Source organism: Anomalospiza imberbis, chromosome 3 (assembly GCF_031753505.1).
Source record: "Anomalospiza imberbis isolate Cuckoo-Finch-1a 21T00152 chromosome 3, ASM3175350v1, whole genome shotgun sequence".
NCBI classification, from domain to species: Eukaryota; Metazoa; Chordata; class Aves; order Passeriformes; family Viduidae; genus Anomalospiza; species Anomalospiza imberbis.
The window spans coordinates 68,356,072-68,379,372 of record NC_089683.1 but is presented as its reverse complement, the minus strand read 5'-3'; the positions used below and the strand labels follow the sequence as shown (position 1 = coordinate 68,379,372).

General features: G+C 35.9%; 1 protein-coding gene across 5 annotated transcripts in view; it reads left to right on the top strand.

Annotated features, from left to right (window-relative positions):
- FMN2 (formin 2) overlaps positions 1-23,301 on the top strand; it is a 158,761-nt gene that overhangs the window by 130,115 nt on the left and 5,345 nt on the right. For 4 of the 5 annotated variants that reach the window (XM_068184970.1, XM_068184965.1, XM_068184969.1 and 1 more), the window contains one exon: positions 10,224-10,373. The exons of the other annotated variant lie outside the window; for it this stretch is intronic. In XM_068184970.1, coding sequence (XP_068041071.1) covers positions 10,224-10,373 — 150 coding nt within the window. The remainder of the gene's footprint in view (positions 1-10,223; positions 10,374-23,301) is intronic. 5 annotated transcript variants of the gene reach the window in all.

Here is a 23,301-nt window from a genome sequence, read left to right as displayed (position 1 = left end):
TGGCATTTAATGGCATTCAGTGTCAATAGGAACAAAAGTTAATGCAACTCCTTACAGACTAGGGTACAATTCAGAGATCTAATATTCTGCAAAGTAAACTGACTTTTATGCAACTTACTGTAAAGTTCACATAGAGGGTTTATTCCTAGATCTTACAGTAAAAGATAAAGGACATTAGTTTAAGTCACAACTACAGTTACACAGCTAAATAGCATTGATAACAATTCAGCTTACACCCTGATAACAATATAGTTAAAATAACTTGGATCTGATCAACCCAAAACTAATGCTATGGCATCAGACTGAGGATTAAAAAAAGAGAAAATAATAGAAGAATCATGTAGCTAGTAAAATTAGTGGGAAAATAATACATGAATTAAAGTCTTTCAATGTGTCACATTTTGTTTGGCTTCCAGTTTAAGTTCAGCAGGTGGTTTCACTGAGTAGCCCTCAAAAATTCAAGATATTCCTCTTGAGCTGTTGCAGCTGAAGTAAAACGCTTGTGTGCATGTGTTTATGTGTGATTAGCTCCAGTGCCTCTCCCTTGTGCATCAGCTTCTGATTATGTTCAGCAGGACTTTTCTTTCATCATATTGTCTACTTGAGCTGTTTGGTTAGACTGTTTCCTAAGACCTTCATAGTCAGTGTTTGCATTTGCAAGGTCTGTGATTTAAATGTGGATAATGTGTCCTTTTACTCTCTTATGCTGATTTGCCATTGGAGTTGTTCCTTTCTTCCTTGCTGCATGTTACAATTCATTTTAGGTATTACAATACTATGTTGCTGTTGTCATGTATCTGCAAATAGAAAAGAAGAACGTCAGGGATGGGATTTAATTAGGTCACAACTGCTATGTTAACTCATCTGGGAACTATCCAGTAATAATCTGTACAATATAGGTCATTCCTTCCAAAACAATTTCCAGCTGATGGAAGGCTGCCATCCACAAGCTGATCCAGGATATAGGGATTGCTTCAGCCTACTGCTGAAACTCCACTGTACTTCTCATATAGGAAGATTAGGTGACTAGGAAAAAAAACATTGTCTCTTTGCTCTTCCTTGGTTTGTTACTCGGCCTCATTGCCTTGTTTCTTGACTGCTTTAACAAGCTAGCTCAGAAACAGCTTCACTGGGCCAGTTCCCTTCTGTACTATGTCTTAAATATGAGGGCTTCTCATGAAATAACTTCACCTGCTTCTTTTCTCAGCTGCTGCCTGAAAGATAGCTCTACCTTAAGCAGTCTGTGGAGGAGGTAAAACTTCCTGCCTTCTCCTAAAGAAAATGACTGGGGCGTGGTCACCCCAGACCAGAAACCCCATAAAGCCTTCTTGGAAGGGATGGGAACAGCTCCTCCAGACTATCTCCACCAGAGATAGGTTTATTTAGCCAAAGGCATATGGTTTTTCTAGCTTTGCTTGGATGTGTGACTATTGATGATTCACAAATCCAGAGCTGATATGGTTATTTAATACAATATTTCTATTCATTTCAGTGGCTGCCACCTTTTAGGCAGTCCTTTTAGAAAATGCTGCCCATTTTCTGTACTCATCTACACAAAGGTTCTTTCACTTCTCTGAGGAGAATATATTAGGATAACTTGGGACTTGAACCTCAAGTGCTTAAAGTTTGAAAAATGCAAACAAAGACCTTTCCAACCTGACAGTTTATCAAGATAGATTCTGAAGTCTTTCAATTTCCTGTCATGGGATTTTTCCGTAATTGACTTTAAGAATATTAAAGCCCCTATGAACAGTTCTGTTTTCAGCAAAGGATCAATTTCTTCTATTCATAGTTGTGCTGGCCATGATGATATGAGTGGATGCATTTTAAGGAGAGAGCTCTTGCACACTGAATTAAGAATGCTCTCCAGAGCAACCACAAAGGGTTAAGGTTGAAACTGCATCAAAAGACCTTTAAAATGCTAAGGATGTTCTATAATACCCAAGTATTTCAGGCCGTTTTTATTCTATAAAGAATAAAAATTTCAAAGCATAGAAGCTGAAACCTAAGTTTGACTTGAGCACCATAATAGAAATTATGATTATGTAAAAAAAAAAAACACTGTACCTTCATTTCACTTGCTATATTTAGAGTGTACTTTTGTCAATGCACATATATAAAATTTTATCTATGCTGAATTATACTTTTAAAGTTGAGTTAATCTTATGTGCACCTGAAATTTTGTGAAGCATGTGTGTGGTTTCCATCTAGATATCTAAATAATTTGCTCTAGATTTAAGAAAAAATATTAGTCCATTATATAATTGTTATTATTTTCTTAGATAACCCTGACCATGCTTTTTCATGAATTTCAGTTACAGAAATGAGCCACACCATGACAGCAGGCAGATTACAAGGCTGAGGCTGTAATCAATAAATTGAAAAACCATAATAAGCTTTTAACACAGTATTTAGTGCACAACAGTTCTGAACTACTTCCTTATGTAATTATAACCTTTTAAAGTAATAATGTTTGCTTAGAAGGCCTCCAGTGAACATAAGGGGTGTTAATATAAAGATCTGAAGTCAAGTTGGGCTTTCACATGAGGCTTTTAGCTGTTTCTGAGGCATCACTGAGGCAGCAGCTTTTGTGTCAGACCACTGCTGTTGAAATTCATTTTACCACTGTATTCTGTGTCTAACAACACCTTATTATTTCTTCAAGTTCAACCAGCCAAGGGTTATTTAATATGTTTGAAGCTCACATGTTTGTCTTTTTAAGAGAGAAAAATAGTTTTGTCTTGGATATGTTACTGGGGCTGACTCGCCAGTGCACAAAATTACATGGTATTGTTTTACACATGCTCATATTGCCTGTGTCTAGCTTAGCACAGAGCTAGCCATATGTCTGGAGCATTGTAGCTGGCAGGCATGGGCATGATATCCATGCTAACATGAATTAAAAGCATTAAAGTCCAAGATAGAGAGCCTGTACATTTATGCAAGGTACTCAGGTAACAGTGGGTTGCAGCTAACACCAATGCATCTAGAGAACTTAAACTACTTCAAGCCAAGGTTTTGGGAGAAAGTGTGAACTTATTTAAAATTTTAATTTTAAAATTAATGGAAAAAGCATATGCCACTTAAAAATGCTTTTGAAGAGTCATGCTAAAAATGCATGATTTTTAGATTTTTTTTTTCTTGGAGTGGCCTGTTAGAATACAATATCAGAGGCAAAGACAAGACACAAAGTTCTGTTTCTAATGTATTGTCTCAATTCATAATTTATTCTGAACAATATTCTTGAATGGAAATATGACCAGTAATATTCACAGCAAAATCAATGTTCACATAAACCCCAGTTCCTGGGTGAGATGTAGCTGAAAAATGCTTTGCACGTGATATAATAAAGGTAGCAAAAATACCTCTGACTTACATTTCCTGATCTTTGGTTTTCAAATGGTCGGAATATGACTCAGTATATGCAGAATGGCTTTTTCAGCACAGTATTTTTTTTGTCACCAGAAAGGTTCAGTTTACCAAGATAACTCACTCCTAGTGAAATTTAGCACCTAATCCTATGCCACCTTGGATAAAAGATGGTATTATATCAGTGGAGCACTTGTTTACATCAAAATAATGCAGAAAAACCTGGAATCAACCCAAACATATAGAGGGACCACGTTGTAGCCGATTGTTTTAGAAATGAATGAGAATAAAAATACAATTTAAAAAGTAATTAAACTAGTGAGGGAAGATCTTGCAGAATAGTTTTTAAATGTAGTATTAACCATGATCCCTGGTAGCCTAATGTTTAAAGAAGATATAAGCAACAAGGATTGATTAGGCAAATTTCATCATACCCAACCAATATATCTTAATCTGGACCTAATAAAAATGTTTTCTAAAATAAAGACTTTGAAAGTCTCAGTGCTCACATTCAGCTTTCAACAAAAGTATAATTTAATTTAGTTATGGCCATTTTATTTTGCTGGTTTGTTACCTGCTGTTATGAGGCACTTTGTTCCTGAAAGACAAGAATAAAGAAATACTCTCCCATTGAATTAAGTAAATAGAAGAGTCCGGAATAGCAGTTAAATTGAGGTTGAAATAGGGTTTATTCACTGTTAACACATTGAGATCATCAGTCTTCCTAAAATTTTATTTTTCCCAAAATGTTTAAGTGCAAAGCTATAGTCCTAATACCTATTGAATTTAACAGCCTGTGCCACAGTACATGTGCTGTACTATGTAAAAGCATTCAGTTACAGGGTCTGCTGCCATTAGTATAAACTATGGAAGTTCTGCATTCGTGTCACCAAAAATTATGTACAACTGATAATATTGATTATTGTATATGATCACTAAAGTTGTAAAGCATTAGGGAACTGGGGGGGAGGGTGTTAAATTTGGCCTGTCAAAAGATAATTTTCTGTTCCTAATATCGGATGATTTTTGTTGAGCTTTTGTTGGGAAAAAGAAAAATTGTGCTTCAAAGGTAGAGGGATTTTTTTGCTGTTAGTGAAGCTGCTAATTTTCATATGGTTGAAGCAATAAAAAGCGTTTCTGTTTAATATGAATTTATAGGAGGCAAGGGACCGGGCATGAGGGAGATGACTTAGGATTCAAAACATTGCAAATGTTTGGCAGATTTTTTTTAGAAGGAAGAAAAAATCTTGAGACCTTTGTTTTCTAAGGAACAATATTACAAAATACATAGTTACACAATATAAATTGGCAAATGAAAGACAAGATTAATGATTCTGGAAGCTAATTTAATCTGGCATATTATCTCAACATTCTTTTTAATATAAGAAAGTTACTTTTTTTCCTTTATAAAAAGGGGTAAAAATAAAAGGACAAGAAATTTCTAACCAGCCTTCAGGTACTAGATATCTTGAATGAACCTATACTTATTTTTTACATTTTTTCACCTGTAATTATGCAGAACAAGAGACTGCACAGAGGAGAGGAAATTATACATTTTTTAAAAAGCAAAGAAAAGGTGAAGAAATGATGTAAAGTTATAGTGCAGACAAGGACCCTCAACAAAATACATCAATAGAAAATTACACCCTTCATAGAATGCTGTGCATATAAAGTTTCCTAACAGTCTTGTGCTATCTCAATCATCAGGATGCTGGTACTCTTTTATTTTACATATTTTGTGTGACCTTTTTGAACTGGTTGTTATTCTGTCTGAAGATTAACTCTTGCTTTCAGATGTTGAATACAGTAAGAAAATAGATACAAAGCCTCTGTCTCTTTATAAAACAAACCAAATACTAATATGATGATTCAAATTATTAGCATCCAGGAAGCAAATACTATTACCTGTATATTGTACTCACCTTCTGTATGTGGACAACAATTCAGGATGAACACTGTGAACAGGCTTGCATGCACATAACTCAGTTTGGCTTTAAATAAGACTCATCTCAGATTTAAAGTAGTAGGAGGCAGTCTTTTCTTTCCCTTTTACCTTCTTTCTTTTGGTAGAATGTGCTTAGTTCTAAACTTTATCTGTGAGTTTAATTGAACTAAAAGGTACTTTAGTAGTTTCAGCCTGATTTAGAGCTGCTTCTGAAACACAACTGCTTCACAAAAGTAACCAGTTACACCATTTACACTAACTGTTCTTAATCACTAATGTATGTAAGTGATGCTTAGAGATTTATAAAGCCAAAAGAGAACAGAATATCCATGTTCAAACTTCAACCAAAATACATAGTCTGTTAAACAGAAGAATATTAAGCAGAATAGAAACATTTTTTTCTGCTTTTAAATCCACATTGGAACAAATCTTCACCTTTGCAGGTGATTTAGTTTGCTGCGTGGGGAAACCAGATACATGAGTGTTTGTGTGTGTGTTCAGCATTTCTCAGAAAGGTCAGCCAGGGCGTGTCTGTACCTATGGTTACTTTGCTATTTGTTTGGCTAAGGAAGCCTGATCAAATAATGCTGAGATGAAACTACTGCTGTCTTAGTATTATTGATTTGCTTTTGTACACATTTGTAAACCAGCCAATGCATCCCAGACAGCAGAACTTGAATTGGAATTATTGTCTGCAATTTTCTGCTAGCTGTTTTTAGAATAAAATGGGGGAAAAAGCTGAATAATCCATAGCTGCTCTTAAAATATTCCTAATGGATCAGATCTATTAGCTAGTATTGCTGTCAATGAGCCATTTGCAATGTGAATAGCTTCTTTTCTTTTTCATGTGATTAAATTTGGTTTGGCTGTTAGTACATCTGTTCCTTTCTTCCCTCCAAATAGAAAAATCTCTTTCATAGACTCATAGTTATACTCAAGGGAGCACACATAAAAGTCCAGTGATTCATTCATCAAATTTCCCCATTTGAGTAAGCAGTGAGTTCAGACATCAGTCTGAAGTGATTCTTCTGAATTACCCAAACACTTGAACCAAAGACACGAGCAGGCAAGAAAGGAAGAAGAGGAACTAACCATCTTTCCTGATCTTTTTCCTTTCCTTACTTGTCAGACATGAGCAATTCTTCCATTGTTTTGAGAAAGATGATGTTATTTAATTTTCCTCCAGGGCCAACATGAAGGATAGGAAACCCAGTCTGAAATCTGTTTAAAGATTTCTGGCTTTTGCCATGTCAGGGTGAGATGATACTGTGAACATCACTGTCTTATTTTTAATCATGCTTGAAAAGTCAGGCTGTAAGAAGCAAAGGCAGTGACCTCCTTTACCTCTTTTAATCCCTAAGTTGCATGCTCTTCTTTCCCTCTTCCATGACTCAAGATCTTCTCTAATGCACATTCTTTTCCTTTAAGACTCTCAGAAAGAGTATGTGTAAGTATGAACCTTTTCACTTGAGAAACAGACAGACACTAAACAACCTTTGCAATACTTGTTCCAAAATAAATGTTTAACTTTGCAGATAGGTGAAATGAAATTGAAACAGGTCAGATGAGTTTTCCAAGGCTGTATGATGCAGAAATTAGTTTGAGTATAGGAAGAAAAGGCTTTTGAGAACTAGTCCCTTATTTGATTCAAAATATCTATGTGATGCACAGTTAGGAATAGTAACAATGATATTTGCAGATATTTTGTTTCAAAATCTGCTAAAGAATTAAAAGGAACATTTGAATGGCTTGTTCCAGAGCAAAGACCAGAGATATTTAAGATATTTTCTGCCTGGCTGAAGTCTGAAAGGATTGTATCTAGTCTTGGGGCTATGGCAATATCATCCAAATATCTCTTTGTATTTAAAATGCATGTCCCCTCCTGGAATCAGCCTTGAGATATGTCTAGTTTGACATATGTAAACATTTCCAAATCAGATATTCAAAGACCATGGCAAAAGAGAGGATTTATTATTGTCCATGTTATATTATTTGATGCATTTGGATTGGCTTTATTTGCTTTGTCTTTCATGTGTGAAATATGCCATTTTGTCTACAAAAATGACAGCATCAAGTGTATAGCAAGCAAGTTTCCATATGTCTTCTAAATGAACTCTAAGGGACTTTAATGCTAAAGAAGGGTAGACCTCTCTGGTTGGAAAAAACATGGCAACTGTCTTGACTGTTTGATCTGCATGTATAGAAAGAAAATATTTGATTTGTGGAGATTTACACCCTGAAGTATTACTGTGTTGCAGCTGATGTCTTGTGCATTGTTACTGGGCATTAGAAAGGTGTGACATACTAACAATGACAACCTGCTATGCTGCTGCTGTTTCACATTTCACAGACAGCTAATTTTCCTTACCTCCCAAACTAACTGCTAGGGAGTCAAGCAACCTGTATGAGCATTTCTCTGCTTTCTATAAACCTAGTAATTATGTTACAGCTGTTAGACACAGCTGTATGAATGTGTAAGTTTGCAATGGTTATACAAGTAGTCCTCAGGGAGGTTTTCAGTCATCAGGGAAGAAACATTGGTTATCTCCTCCTGCTCTCAAAGGATAGTTGGAATAATTGAAGAGCAGTAGAAGTCTTTGCATCTCTAATAGATGTTAGTGCTCTTTATCTTTTTTTTTTTTTAATTGAGCATTCCTTTATAGAGTATGAATTTCATTTTGTTTGGCTTGCTGTTTCTTGGGATGTTTTCTTGTGATAGAATTCTAGCTCATTTTCTCATATATTAAAGCATTACTTGGCATGGCCATTCACTGTCAAATTCTTTTCTCATCATTGTCATTTGCAAAATGTTTTGAAGATATGTTTCTTAAAACAAGGTTTCTCATATGAAAATCTTTCTTTCTCTGTTTTGTAAATCATTAATGGACTTCATTCAGAGAGCTTCTTAAAAAATAAGTGACTCCGCTGATGCCTCAAGATTTTTCGCTTGTTCTTTATTCCTTGCTTTCCTACAAAAATATTGTCAGCACATTCTGAAAATTCAAATGAGCCTTTAATATGACTTCCCCACTAGCCAGTTGCAGAGCTGTAAGTCTGGGGGAAGAGACTGGGAGAAAAAATACCTCCCTGATAACATTTGCAGTCTTGCAAAAAGTTGAAAATATGTGACAATAGGAAGAAGTTTAAAACAGTGCAGCTGACTGCAGTGTCAGGGATATACTTTATGAATGATTCTGTGGAATCAGAGATAGATGATACCTTTCCCAGTATAAAACTGTGGGGAAAATATAAGTAAGTAAAATGGAGTATTTTACTCAGTAGTGTTAATCATTAATAAATAATTTGAAAAAAATACCCAAACCAAACCTACAGCAGAACCCAGCCAAAAAAAAAAAAAAAAAAGGCATTTATCGACCAAACACTGAGTTAAAGAACAGAGTGTCATGGTAGGCTGAGAGAGTTAAAGAAATTACATGATCAGGTAAGATGGCATTTGAGAACCAGTGTCATGGGTTTAAAAATGAGAATGTTTTCTGTATTTTTATGTGCTACATCTTTTTTTCCCAATATCTTCAGCTTGCTTCAGCAGATGGAAAAATGAATTGCAAATTAGGCGAAAAAAATGTGATGCTAAATTTAGTTGGTAAATAGATGTTAAATTTTTAAGATGTAGGCTTTTTTTTATTCAGCAATATGACAATAAATGTAGATGCTTATTTTTCAGGTTGGACAAAACAACTGGAATATTTGGGTTTGAAAATTAGGGTAAACATTTTCTTCCAGAATTTGTGAGAGTGACCCTTCTGAATGGTTGAATCTTTGTATATTATTTTCACCATCGTAATCCATGAATGAAGATATAACTTCTGTGACTAAAATTACATTTCCATCCATTTAGCTGGAATTGGATTTTTTTCCCCATAATTAAAGTATTAAAACTGTGATGTATGATTCAGAGAAAATTATCATAGGAGTCAATGAATAGTAATAGATCAATGAGCAAAGCACCTACAATTGTATTTCAAGTGAGAATTTTCTGTTGGATTTTTCATAAAATAAGCGATTACCCAGTGACTTGCATGTTGAGCTTCAGATCAGGAAAACATTCTTAAAAACTCCAGTATTTACAAAACATATAATGAAAAAACAAAATGGACTAATAGTTAATCAAGCAATATTTTAAAAAATAATTATTCAGTACATTCCTGTAACATTCCTGAAATAAAAAAGAAGCAGTTCAAACTCAGAAATACATTAAATTATAGTTGCAGTCACAGTCCTCACTCAGTGTGGGAAATATGACCTTTGCATTTCAGGAGTAGCTTTTACTTGAGAAGTAGCTCACTAGTGTTTGCTACACTAGTTTTACTCTTGCTATGCTCAGAAGGGATTGTTGGATTGTTCTGGTAGAGTCACAATGGGCACCTGTTTTTTAGCACAGCTGCTCCTCGGCCAAGTTTTCTGTTTCGTCATTTCTTGTTTAGTACAAAGCAGGTTTGAGTTTTAATATTTCTGTGTAGTCTCCAGCCTAAGCTATTGTGTTGTAGAACAGACCTAGCAGAACTTGGAGAAGTTTATTTACAGTCCTTTATGGGCTTTGACTCTGTGTTTTGAAAACAGCTTTAAACACAACAGAAAAGCAGTATATGGGTGGGTGTGGATATCTGGATTTTCAGGGCTGTGGACAGTGTGTTCATTTTAGCTTTTCAAATGGAAAATACTTTGGTCAAAACTTGAAACTGTGATAAATCCCAGATCCCAACTTTACTGAAGAATCATCTTACATTGTGTACCTACTCATATGTGAAGAGCTCAGAACTGTTAAGTTTTTCTATTATTTTATTTTAGATCTGCTACCAAGAATAATTAAATACTATTTCAATGTCAAGTACAAAAAAAAAACATCAGTAGATACTGAAGCATTTGCTATTTCTGCTTTCTTTGACAGCTTTTTGGAAACTACAGCCTATTTCTGCATGAAACCAAAAATGGGTGAGAAGGAGGTGTCTCCACATTCTTTCTTCAGTATTTGGCATGAATTCAGTTCTGACTTCAAAGACTTCTGGAAGAAAGAAAACAAACTTATTCTTCAAGAAAGGTACATTTGTTTGTTTGTTCAAAGGCTTTTCTCAAAGAATGTTATTGGGAGCAATCGCACAGAAACCAGTCAGCCACACTTCATTAGCACACAACCTATTGAATGCCTTTTGGAGTTTTCTCAGGTTTTGTTTTTTTAACAGATCATGACACCCTCCCTCACCACCCCCAACCCCCCAGTCATCCTAATTTTTGAATGGAATTTTAATACCAGTTTGTGCTAAAGTTTTTTGGGTCCATTACCAGAACAGTGTTTTTGGCAGAGCATGTAACCACTATGATACTATTGAATCCAAGCAATGGAAGACTTGTTTAAGGCCTGAAAGTTGATTAAAGATTTTCATTAGCATATTTAGTCAAAGAAAAGTCAAGGCATTAAGACATAGCACATTGTAAATATTTGTTTGACAATGCTGGGAAAAAGGAAGACAGAAGAATAAGTCAATTAACCCTGTGTTAAAAAAATACTCAGACTGAGTCTTATTGCAAATCACAGCCTGGGTGATGGGGTACACAAGAGCAAGCGTGGTATAATATGGCATAAAGAAATGAGACAGTAGCTTTGAAAATCAGCCAAGGTGTCTGATCCATGTTTTAGAAGAATTATGAAGTCTCAACTCATCTGCATGCAGATGCTCCGCTGTGGTCACCCTTTGTCTGTAAAAATTATGCCAAGAATTAATCTGTTGTTTAAAAAGTAATAAAGGTCATATAAGGAAAAATTAAACATATGCAAACATGTAAATTCTAAGCATTGTTATATAATCCTATAACTGTTAGCAGCTTGAGTTGAAGCTACATCTGAGTGTAAACACTGGTGGGATTGAAGCTTTAGATTAATTAAATTATTGACATCAGCCTGTTATTAGATAATTTGACAAGAACAGGCCCTTTTTTCAAGTGTACTCGTCCTACGTAATTGTCACAGACATGTGACTACTGGTTTCGAAAGTTACTGAAAACTTCCCTGAGGCACCTATATAGTCAATGTCGTGTATACCATATATAGTTGCTGGAAGTGGGTACATTTTGGAACAAGAAGTCTCACAGTGAAAAACCTGGATTCTGCTTCTATAGCAAGAGCATGGTGGAAATGTTAACACAGCACAGCAGATCTCTGGGGATCTCGTTCATATTACTGACTGAATTAATTTTATGTAATTAAGTGTATCTCTTTGAAACTGATTTAACTGACAGTTAAATAATATCTTTGATTTGATACAGGGATTTAGCTGCCTAGTTAATACAGGTTAATTTAGTCTTATATATTTTATAGAAAAAGATTTAAGCAAAATGTCCTTTTATTTCAAAATACTAGGCTATTTTTCTTCTAAAAAAATCCAAAAATCCTCCAGAGGTTTCTCACAGGAAAATAGTTTTCTTTAAAAGACATTAACTAAATTAGCACAAAGCTTCTTCCTCCTTAAACATCTAAAGCTTAAGAGAAGAATGGGATTGAGATACAATCATTTGACCCTCTTTGAGCTCAGCGTATGTGAATACTGAGATGTGTTGAAGCAGCACAGAAAAAAGCTGTTTGCCAGCCTGTCCCTTCTAGGGCAAGGATGGTTTTAGCCTGAAAGGAACTGAACATGAATAACCTACAAAATGGCTGCAGGGGCAAGATGTGACAAGGAAGGGAAATGGCAGTGAGAAGGACCCTACAGTAGGAAAAGAAACTGGGAGATCTCTTGGAAGAACAGCAGGGGGACTGTTGCTCAAGCCTAGATTTGGAACTGGTGGGTTGAAGGAGGCTTTCCCAGGGGGACAGACAGGACTGTGTAACTTCAGTCCAGGAAGTCACTGAAATTAAGACTAAAAATAATACATCCTGAAGTCACAAGTAGATTTTTGGTTTGTATTTTAACTTTTACTTGCCTCACCAAGTTTAAATCTTCTGCTGTATTTCATTTGTTCAGGTGGGGCAGGGGACCCAAAGTTCAGACTTTGGGGACCTTTGATGTCTGGTTGTGCTCAACTCTCAGATCTTTGGTACAGTGCTGCTGTGTAAGGTCTGGCAAAGTCAAGCTCTCTTCATTGCATTTTAGGAATTAGAATGTTTTGGCCAAATTAACAGTAAAAGGTTTTCAAGTAAGACATATAATTTTCCTGAAAATTAAGAATCTTCCTTAGTTAAAGAACTGTCTTACCAAAGCCTTTGCACAGAAAATATCTTTGCTCCAATCATAGTTCAACCTGATATCTGAAGCTGTCTGTTAGGCGTTTTTCTTGATTTCACATTTCTGTCTCTCTTAATAAAAGACAAGATGGTGTGCTATGAAGGTGTCTTGGTATTGAGAAATCAAAGGAGAAAAATCTAAATGGAAAAATATATATTGTCCAGAGGCATAAGAATGTACATCATGATGGTTTTCAAAATCTCGGCCTAGATCAAGAGATCTGTAGGTGACAAAAATCTAAAAACTGCCTATTGCCACTAAAATATAAATAATTATTTCAAGAAAGTGGATTTTCCCCTTTAGGTAATGTTCTTGAAATTTTTTCTGCTGATAAATTTGAGGAGCAGGCTAGAACATTGATGATGAGAGAAACTTTCTGTAATTGTTCGTTGGCAACAAAATCAAGTGACAGATATGGTGAGACATTTTCAAAGACTGTGGTATGCCACCTTGGTGAGCCTATTGACCAGGTTTCTGCCTCATGAAATATACTTTATTTACAATAATTATTTATAAAATGTATAGCTTTATTGCCTTGTCTTTTTTAGCTTGATCATCTTTATCAATCCCTGGTTTCTTTGGGTTTTTCTAGAATATTTTGTACCCCAGTTTCCACATGGCCTGCTAATAGAGGCTGTTCCTTATTTAGTCTCTGCAAATATGTGTCTTACTTACTCCTTTACAATAATTTAACCAAAGGATTTTTGTAGATGGTATTTCCAAAGGTGGTACTATATTTTGTTAGTGATAGGTTAAGCGTGCATGTCCTAACAAAAGCAGTCAGACGGTTCTTATTTTAAACACTTTTCACTTGGCATTTCAACTTGCATATTGGTTTGCCAGGCATTTATATGCAAAAGTTAAACACTGAAGTGTCAGACTTCATATTTCCTTAAGAGAAGATGAGAAAAGAAAAATGGTGCAAAGTTAAAAACAATTAATTTTTCTGAAGTTTTCTACTGCTTTCACTCTTCTCTCACTTGAAGTAAAGCAGAACTGGAAAATACCATCTGTAGGGAAAATTATACATGATAAACTTTTAAATACAGTAGAAATAAAATGAAAAATGCACCTGAAAATTACAGTAAAAGCATAGGTCTGCCAAGAGGCTTTCTGACCACTACTATTTTTTGTGGTCACACTGCAGTTAAGGCTAACTAGGTCATTCCATTAGAAATTGATATTGGGTTGTTTATAAACTTTTTGGTAATATTTTGTGAAGATTAACATTTCTGATGATATATCTATCCTAAATATATATCCTTTAAAGTGAAAATTTTCAAATACTACTGCTTTCTGGTGAAGCAACTTTAAAAAAAATCCAAAATAAACAAAAAGCTGCCAAAAAAAAAAAAAAAAGGCAGAAAAGCCCACAAGAAAAGGAAAGCCATAATCAAACTTAATGGGGCATGTTTTGAATTTTTCCAGTTGTGGTGTTGTTGTCATTGTCCTTCAAATATATTTATAATGTGTCAGTCATAGTTTATGGTTTTCATTCAGACTTTGCAAACTCTTGAGAAGTTTATTGTCAGTATAGCCTGCATTTTGTGCTTAATCAGCAAGAAAGACTAGAAGAGCTGACATATTTTCCCTAATAGTTTTTGATGTTTGAAAAGAGAGATTTTGAACTTCACAAGCTTCCTGTTCAGCACCCTTATTATCTATACATGAATTTGAGGTGTTGCATACCCACAGATGCACGTTGCTCTCTGAATACAGTCAGATAATGCACAGCTGCAGTAACAGCTCTGCAGAAGTCTCCCCTTCTTAGGAAAACTCTTAGGCAATCAGACTACCAATCTACAAATGCCTAGTTTTCCCTCCTGGTTTGAAAAAAAAGTGTCTTTTACAAGCTGACCTATAAATGTATCAAACTTTTTTCTCATTAATCTCTTTCTTTAGCTTCTAAAAACATTTCTTTACGTTTCTGAGTTAGATGTAGTCAATCTGAAGTGCACTGTTCCAGTCTAGCACTTCTGTGAGAGCGAGAAGTATTTTTATTTTTCTTGACATCCAGCAAAGGCCTGCAGAATTGTTGCCCAGACCCTACCATTTTCCTACCAACCAGGAAAAGATATCCTGTCCTAAGAATTAAAGATAAAAAGAGTGCATGAAGCAACATCCCAAGAGGGAGGTCTTGAAATGTTCTAAAAAATTGAAAAGTTAAGCAACTGCTGGTCCTGGAAATAAAATATAAAAATACAGTTATTTATCAGAAAATCTCATATTGCTATGGACAACAATGATTCATCTTTAGGACTACATTGTTTCTTTATGGCCATGGAATAGACCATGGCTCATTACAGTAGCAAAAAGCAGTGAGTCCTTTAGGAAATTTTATGTTTTAAAGTTCCATTGCTGTCAAATGTTAGTATCAATATCATCAGGTCATAGATACCAGTTCAGACCTTACTAGAGAAGGATCAATGAGGTGGCAGGAGCTTGTATGCAGGGCTGCAGCTCCCCCTTCCCTTTCTCTGGGTGTGAGTGAGGTGTTTACACTTGTTAGTCCTCTCCAGTTCTGGATGTGTTTCCCTCTCTTCAGACTGTTTGCTGTTCTAGAGGGCCTGTGCAACTTGGTGAAGATTTACCTTGTATTTGTTGTATTTCTAGATGGGAAAGCTGGAGGAGGAAAGAGCGAGGGGCAGATAGAGGTGCCTTGTAAATGTGGGTATAAGGTACACAAAGGGTCTTGCCTTTACTAAGAGCTGTGTTGCTGAGCAGAGGCTGTGTCAGGGATGCCAGCAGAGGAGAATTCATAAGCAGGATCAACACAATGGTAAAATTCTGTAAGTCCCTGATATCTTGCATCACACTAAGCTTGAGAATTTCTTTTGGCTGACTTTATTCAACCCTTTAGCTCCCATGATAAATCTTTGACACATTAAAAATAATCTATAAACTCAGAAAAATGCACTCGTCTCTCAAATGCAGAAGTTGCCCATTCCCGTAAGAATAGCAGTTAAGCTGGCACCTGGTGTGTCACACTGTGTATATCTAGATGAAAGGGAGATTCCTGGCCAGCATGTCTCCACAGCTCATTGATCTCCCTCTGCAGAAAGACTGGTATGTCTCCCTACAGACTCCTCGGCAGGATGATTTAAAACTTGCTGTTGAGCAATTTAAAGTCTGGCATGGGATAGCTGTACGTTGCACAGTGAAGAGCATATTGGTAAGCTGCCACTTCTGCTTGCAGAGGAGGGCATTAAATCCCATAGCACGAGCAATGTCCTCTCAGAGTAATTTAAGGGATATTTTTTTACGCTTATAATATGAACCAGTGAGTCAGACTTGAGAGTGAGACATCGAGGGACATGGGAATAGGTACTTGCAAAGAAATGCAGAGATGGAAGAAAAGAGAAGAAAAATGTATATGGAGCTGCAACATGAGAAGGAAATGATGAACATGTGGAGTATGTTTATTGGGGTCACATTTTGCTTGGCATGCTCCTGTAATGCCAACTAAAAGCTCCAAGTGTTATGTTAGTGAGTAGTCATGGGCAGATACATTTGCTGACGTCTCTTGGAAGCTTTAATCTCAATGTGTTTATTATACTCTAACCAACTGAGCTACATGCTGGTAGGCATGGGTTTACAACTCAGTTATAATGACATTTCAAAACAGAAGATGATTTTACAAGACATTCAATTGAATAATTACACAGATCTCCAGTTTTTGGGAGTATTTCAAAATTGTTAACCTGAATAGCTTTCTGATCAGAATATACTGTTATGGGCCCTGGAAAATCTACTTTAAAAAGCCTAAACACACCAAAGATTCAGCAGCCAGCTGTGAGGCAGTATCTCACAAAGACACTGTTTGCTGTCCAGATAAAAGAGGTTGTCCAATATGTATGGTTTGTTTTTTTTCTTCCTTGGGCATTTTTGGCAATTAGTTTTTCTGCTTTTTTTTTTTTTTTTTTTTTTTTTTAAATTAATACATCATCATACTTTGGTTAGGGTGAGGTGAACAGAACTTTCATTTCTTAGCATTGCTTTTGAGGGAGAAGTTTGTGGGGAAAAAAAGCATTTGGAGATGAATTTCTCAGTCTGGATCTTTGGAGGAAAATCCTTTTGAATACCTTAGTCTAACATTTTTAAGCAATCCTGTGTTTTTTATAAGACAGGAAAACTATTTCCATTCACAGCTGTGAGCCAACTGGTGCTTAGAAATATTAAACAAAGTGAAGGATCTAGTGAAAAAAACTAGTTCCAAATGTGGAATATTTCCCAATTTTTGTAACTTGTGTGAGGTTGGATTCCAGAATGGCCCCCACGTAAACAGCAAAGGGTTCTTCAGTAGTATCTGTCTGGTGATGTTGTTGTATCATGCTGGCATATTATGTTGCATCCTAGAATGTGTGTTTTATATAAAAAGAAGGTAGCTAACAATCATCATTTCATAATGAAGTTTACAGACTGTTTTCATGGATGTAATGTCAGACTGGGTGTGATAATCAAAGCTATAGTGACAGGATAGGATACCATTATTTCTGCCATGTGATCTTTTCAATCTCTTTTTAACCGTTTCCTGTTCATTGCCTCTTCATTAAAGAATGACATTTGTCTATGATAAAAACAGGGGCTGCATATTCAATAGATACTTGCATATTGGTGAAAATAATTCTATAATTAAAAAATTTAAACAGAACTTTTGTCAGGCACTACACTTTTTATATTTGTTAGTGGTTTTATTCCCAGGCAAAATGATCGCTTAGGCATTTGAGGTGCAATAAAGCATTGTAATGTTTTACAAATGAGCAGCAAATATTGGCCCCCAAACGTTTGAAATGCTCACAAAGGCTTAAAACCCACTGTAACCCAGACTGATCCTGAACTACCGAAGATGTGAACTTCCTTGCTCTCCAGCAGTTTGCCAAACCAGTGCATGGAGCTGGCAAAATGGCAACATCCATTAAGTGTAAGTGCATGGCTCTGTGCATGTTTTATGCAATCAGTATAGGGAATAGTCTAATATCAGGGGGATTTCTTACATACTTGAGAAGAACCTAACTGTGTCTGAAGTAATTTTTGAGTTGTTACATAATGATGGATGGGCACTTTTTACCTCATGCAGCAAAGTTCAAGGCCTCTTACTTTCCCATCTTATGTACTGGAGATCTCTTAATGTTGTGGCTCTCCAGCTGACTTCAGGTTTTTTTATTTTTCTCTTCATTGATCCCTTCTATTCATTCAATTCTCATATTTGCTTGTACTACAATTTGGTAGCTATCAATTATCCAGTGTACCAACATACCCATTATAGCAACTCTTCTGTCCAGGGTATGTTTCCATATTCTCTTTAAGAATCATCTTCTCCATGCAGTCTGTTTACCAAGACTTTTCTTATCATTTTCTACAAGTTAGGTTTTTGCCTTCTTTTACCCCATCTGCTGCTTAAAAACATTTTACAGCTAACACAGTGTTTCACACTCCTGTTCACACATGAGTTTCTTTTGCTTGCTGATTATGTTACCAGTTTTACCTCACTTCTAGTCTTCTTCCCTTACCTTATCATTTCCTGTTAAATTTTCTAACCAAATTGCCCAAATGTAGCCAGCTTCTGTGAGAGCAACCTGGCTTCAGTTCCAAGAAAAATGGTGGAAGGTGATGACTAACTTTTCTCAGAATAATTTCAATCTTGATATGTAAAGTCTGTAAAAAAGTGATTTCCATCTTGCCTGAAGGTAGCCAGGAACAGCCACTCAAACAATTTAATGACAAAGGTCATGGAATATATTTTAGTGGGGATATGTATATTTGCATTTTATTACAAACATAGGCATTCTTTAACAGTTCAATTCTTTTATTTCATTACATTTTCAATGTGAAATTCTCTTTAATGTTAAAATTATAATCTTTAAATCATGTTTTACACAGTATTCTCTTTATTTCATTTATTCGCATCTGTATATCTCTTCATAGACAAGAGCAGAAGCCCTAGATCATCAAGAGTATGATTGCCAAAGAGAACCGAGGGAAACTAAATACTTCTGAATTACAGTACTTTCAGAATATTTTTAAGTGTTTGGTGAAGTGCAGTGAGACTCTGTAAATGGGACAGTTGAATTTTCATTTCAGTTGGCCTCAAGGGTTTATTTTATGCCCATTTGACATGATGCACACTAAAAAAAAAAGTGAAATGTATTCCCCAATGTCTGCACTGTTGACAGAGGGTGTATCTTATTCAGGGTCCTGCTACAGATTATTTTCTATGTTAAGTGGCCAGATTACAATGTTTTAATCTATTTGTCTGTGGTCCTCTGGGTGAAATTATAATTAATCACTGTGTCTTTCCAACAACCACTGTCTGCCTCGTGGTCCTTGAATTAACTATGCAAGGAGCTGGCAGGGATGTCAGGATAGTCTAATACATTATCTCTCTGTTGGTAAGCTAAAGTCAGGTTTCATTTGTTTGTTTGAGGGGACCAGGTACATTACAATGTACTTCCTATCTATATAAAGTCTTTGCAGTCAGTTACTGAATCATATCTGTGTCATCACTTCAACCCTATTGGCATGAAAGTAAAAGCTCTACATTTTTTATTTGTCTTTTATGTTGGAAATTGTAATTTTCCATTATGGGTTTTAAGTTTTGGTTTCTCCCTTAGCAAAAAAATATTTTAGTCAGTGAATAAAATATAGGAACATTACCTGGAAGAGTTTAAGGAGAGAGTTTTAAAGTTTTCTGCCCTTGAAATCTGGAAGACATTGGGCATTTGATAATTTAGTGGAGGATTTTTTATTTGTTTTTATATGTAAAGGTACTATTATTATTATAAACAAGTTTAACTCAATACTCAACCCAGACAAAGCTACCTAAAATATTTTGGCAACACTCCTTTTATTTAACTGATAATAAGCACTTGGTAGTATAAAGAGTATTGGCTTCAGCCTTGTTTTGTGTTAAAAAATGCAGAATATCTGCAGAAAAATGTCTTTTGGGTTTCATAACCTATACTGTCAACTGTAAAAGTAATATCTGTCTGAGTTTATCATGGAAGTTTCTGTGAGAAGCTCTGCTATCTAAGGCGTAACTTTCCAGTCCTCTCAACTGTGATTACATTTGTCATGTCACAGTGCTCGTTAGTGAAGTGTAAGGTGACCAAGCCTAGATGGAGCCAGTAAGAAATGAATCTGTCTGCCACAGATACTTCAGACAAAATTATTAATGTTTAGTGGCAGGGAAGTGGCTACCCCTTCAATGGATTGAATGATGACAGAAAGTCTCAAAGCCTTGATAAGGTTTTGGCCAGGCTGGCTTTTGTTCTAGAAGGTAGATAAAAACACTCTGTCTTTTGGGTTTTTAAGCATGTCTGGTTTCTTTTTCCTGTGTGCATGCTGAAGTGAAACTTGCTTATTCGTCTTACAGGCTGTCTTTAAACTGAATAGTAATTTTTATATGTTTGTCTCACAATAAATATGAGAATATGAGGTACAAGGAGGTGATAGTGCTGGAGAAAAGTTTTTATTATGATGGAAATAAGAAACTACTTATTTTGTTACAGGTGACAACTGATAGACTCAATCTTATTAAGTAGCAGATTTCAGGACTATAATTCTTAGGCTCTGTAAGTGACTGGCTATTATTTCCCTTGTAGATGTTTTAAATTTTTTTTTTTTAACAGATTCACTGATTGCCTAGTGTTCTATGTTCCCTACATGTTTTCTTATTGTTGGGGCTATTTGGAAGCACATTCTTTCTGAAATAATGCAAGAAATGCTTTAGCTAAATCTATTATTTAAGGAGATTCAAGTGATGCACACTCTTAACAAGTATTTATGAATCTGCCCTGGGCCTGAATAACTCTACTCTTCTGATTAATACAGTGAGAGTTAATCAATTCTCTGGTTGTCTAGGCTGGGAGCTCTAGTTTCTGAAGAATTATGTTCTCACTAAGACAAAATCAAGAAACTACTTGGGAAAAGAGTAAGAGGCAAAAATTGCTAAAAGTAGCACAGCTGATGTTATCTTTTCTGTCAAACTAATATGCTCACTTTTGAGCCAGAATTGGCATAAGATGAGACAGGGATCGATAATAAATGAACCAAAGTCATTTTGCTGAAATAAAATAATTTTGAGAAGTGGTTGTAAAATATGAAGTGGGATGGTTTGAGCATCAGTTTAGCAAAGTTTTGCACACTGCAAGCTGGCAAGTCATTCCCACCACACTTATCAAGTTAAGGGTACTACCTGGCTTCTCCAAGAGCACACCATGTCTTTTCCACCTCCAACTTCCTCTCCCACTCTCAGATCATGCCTGGAAGATCTGTCCTGCTTCTGAGGATTTGGTTGCCATTGAGAATGATAGCTCTATAAAAGGACCAGACAGCTTCTCTAACAGAAAGTATTAGTAGTGAAGAACTACATAGTTTAAGTAAAAACAGTATTAAGTATTTTCAGAACAATAAATCAATCTATCACATGCCTGCTTTTGCCTACGGGTTATAATTCTCAGGAACTGGGGCACACTCACCTTCCTCAGCCTTTTCTTCCACAGTCTCCCGAGTGGCAGCCTGTTTCTCCACAGAAGGCCTGACAATTTAATACCCACCCCTTTCCTAGGAATATCTTTTTAACTTTTTTTTTTTCTCTTTGAGCTCTGCATTGGCACAGTGGTAGTGTCATTTTGGCCTGGAGCTTGGAAATATTGTTTCTGTGTTGCTTCTCCTTTTGTGACTGTTGGGAGTCTTGTGTTGTTTTCTCCAAAAATCCTTTTTTCTCCTCCCATTATTGAATTAGGTCCATTAGTTTCTTCATAAAGCTCTATCAACTCACCACAGTTGAGTTAACGCATTATCAGTAGTGTTCATGCAATTTTTGCACTTTTTTGTCTTCAATTATTGTCTTGCACCTTCATGCTGATCAGGGTCCCACTGAAGTCAGTGGAAAGTAGTGCAGGAAAAGCCTGAGCAAGAGGAAGGTACACAGGGATTTGCTTGCCATTGTGAGAAATATGGCTTGAACCAGCCATAAGCTGATTAGCAATGTGCTTTTGCCTAAATCTTGTTAGTTTCATGGAAAGATTAAAAAAACATTCATGGCCAATAGAGAAAACCTAAGATGACAAAAACTTTTCAGTGGCAATTATTTTCCAACTGGACTAAGACTATTGCCCTTACTTCAAGGGACCTTTTATCTGCTTTTCTAGATCACACAGTTCAAACAGTGTGGATGCTCCTACAAAACACATCCTTTTCCTCTTCCAGAAGGATTAAGTTATTTTAATTTTACATTTAATAAAATCTTAATTAAGATGAATGATCAACCTTCACAAAATATATTTGCATACTGTCAAAATTGCTAGCCACACTCATTGGTTTATGATTTGGTCCTGTGGAAGGCTAATAGTTGTCTTTGCCTCTATTTCACCAGTCTGCTGGTTTTTCATTTTTAGATACAGCTGTAGATTTACACAGTTCTCCATGCTTCCAGATTTAATATGGTCATAAACTAAACCTCCTTAAAATGAGCCTTTGGTGTGCTACCTTTACATTTCTCAGGTCATTTCTTACTGAAGAAGCATATGCATGGGTCACATGGGCTTCACTGAGTCTCTATCCAACCACTTGGAGCTTCCTGCACAGAGAGCAGGATGTGAGCCAGGAGGCTGTGGACTGTCCCAAACCCACACAATGAGTCAGTGATATGGTTGGAACTGGAACTGAGTGGTTGCTAGCTCTCAGTCTTAAGTGCATTAGGGAGTAATGCTTCTCATCTTCTTTATTTCCTTTGGTATTAATAAATAGGCTCAAACTCCAAGGAATTTCATAAGAGCTCCCAAAACCTTGAGAACCACAACCATACTATTGAGACCAGCACCTCTTACATAATACTGGAAATTTGGGAAACACAACTTTAAGATTGTCACTTTTCACTCTGGAGGCTGTGGATCATTTTCATCTCAGGGCCACAGAAGTTCTGACTTCCTCCTTCACAGGGTGGCATGTTACTAACATTTTGCTGTTTCAAGCAGAGAGAGCCTTTCTCCAAAAAGCTGTTTCTCTAATTGAAATAGAATATGTAGAGATGTTACACTGACAGTGACACTTAATGGGACTTGGTCTTTAGAAAACAGCTGCATTATCAAGGGTTCCTTACTGTGTGAGGATTTTTGTTTGAATTAACATGAGACCCACAGGGAGCCGTGTTGTCTTGTGACCTTGTATGTTAGCAAGCAGTGGGTAATCCATCCTGGAAGGGGGATATTTAGGTGGGACAAAGACTGGAATTGAGGATTCCCTGGCATTTCCCAAGATTAACATCTGGATCTGTGTGAACTGATTTAGTAAATATTTTTATACATTACATATGTTGCCATTTGTACGTTGAGTAGTCTGAATACCTGCATATATTACACTGCTTCGATAAAACAGTGATTTTGATAAACTCAATAGTACTTGTATAGTCCCTGTACACATACAGGGATTTGATACTAATTTACTCACATGTAAGATTTCATTTTGTTATTTAAATGATGTCTACAGTGAAGGGAGCCAGCTATACTTGTATTTGAAAAAGAGGAAATTATATGATAGATGTGCTATTTTATATCTGACTTTGTAAGAGTGGCTTTTGATAGGTTGGAATGTGTCTGAATATTTAGAAAAGATCATGGAAAGATCAATGTCACAGATATTTTTTCCTCCATTGGAGAAAAGTAGACATGAAGCAGAAGAAAAATTGTTTTAGAGAAAAGAAAATGTCTTTGAATTTTTCTTCATTCTGCATCATTCCCATAAGTTTCT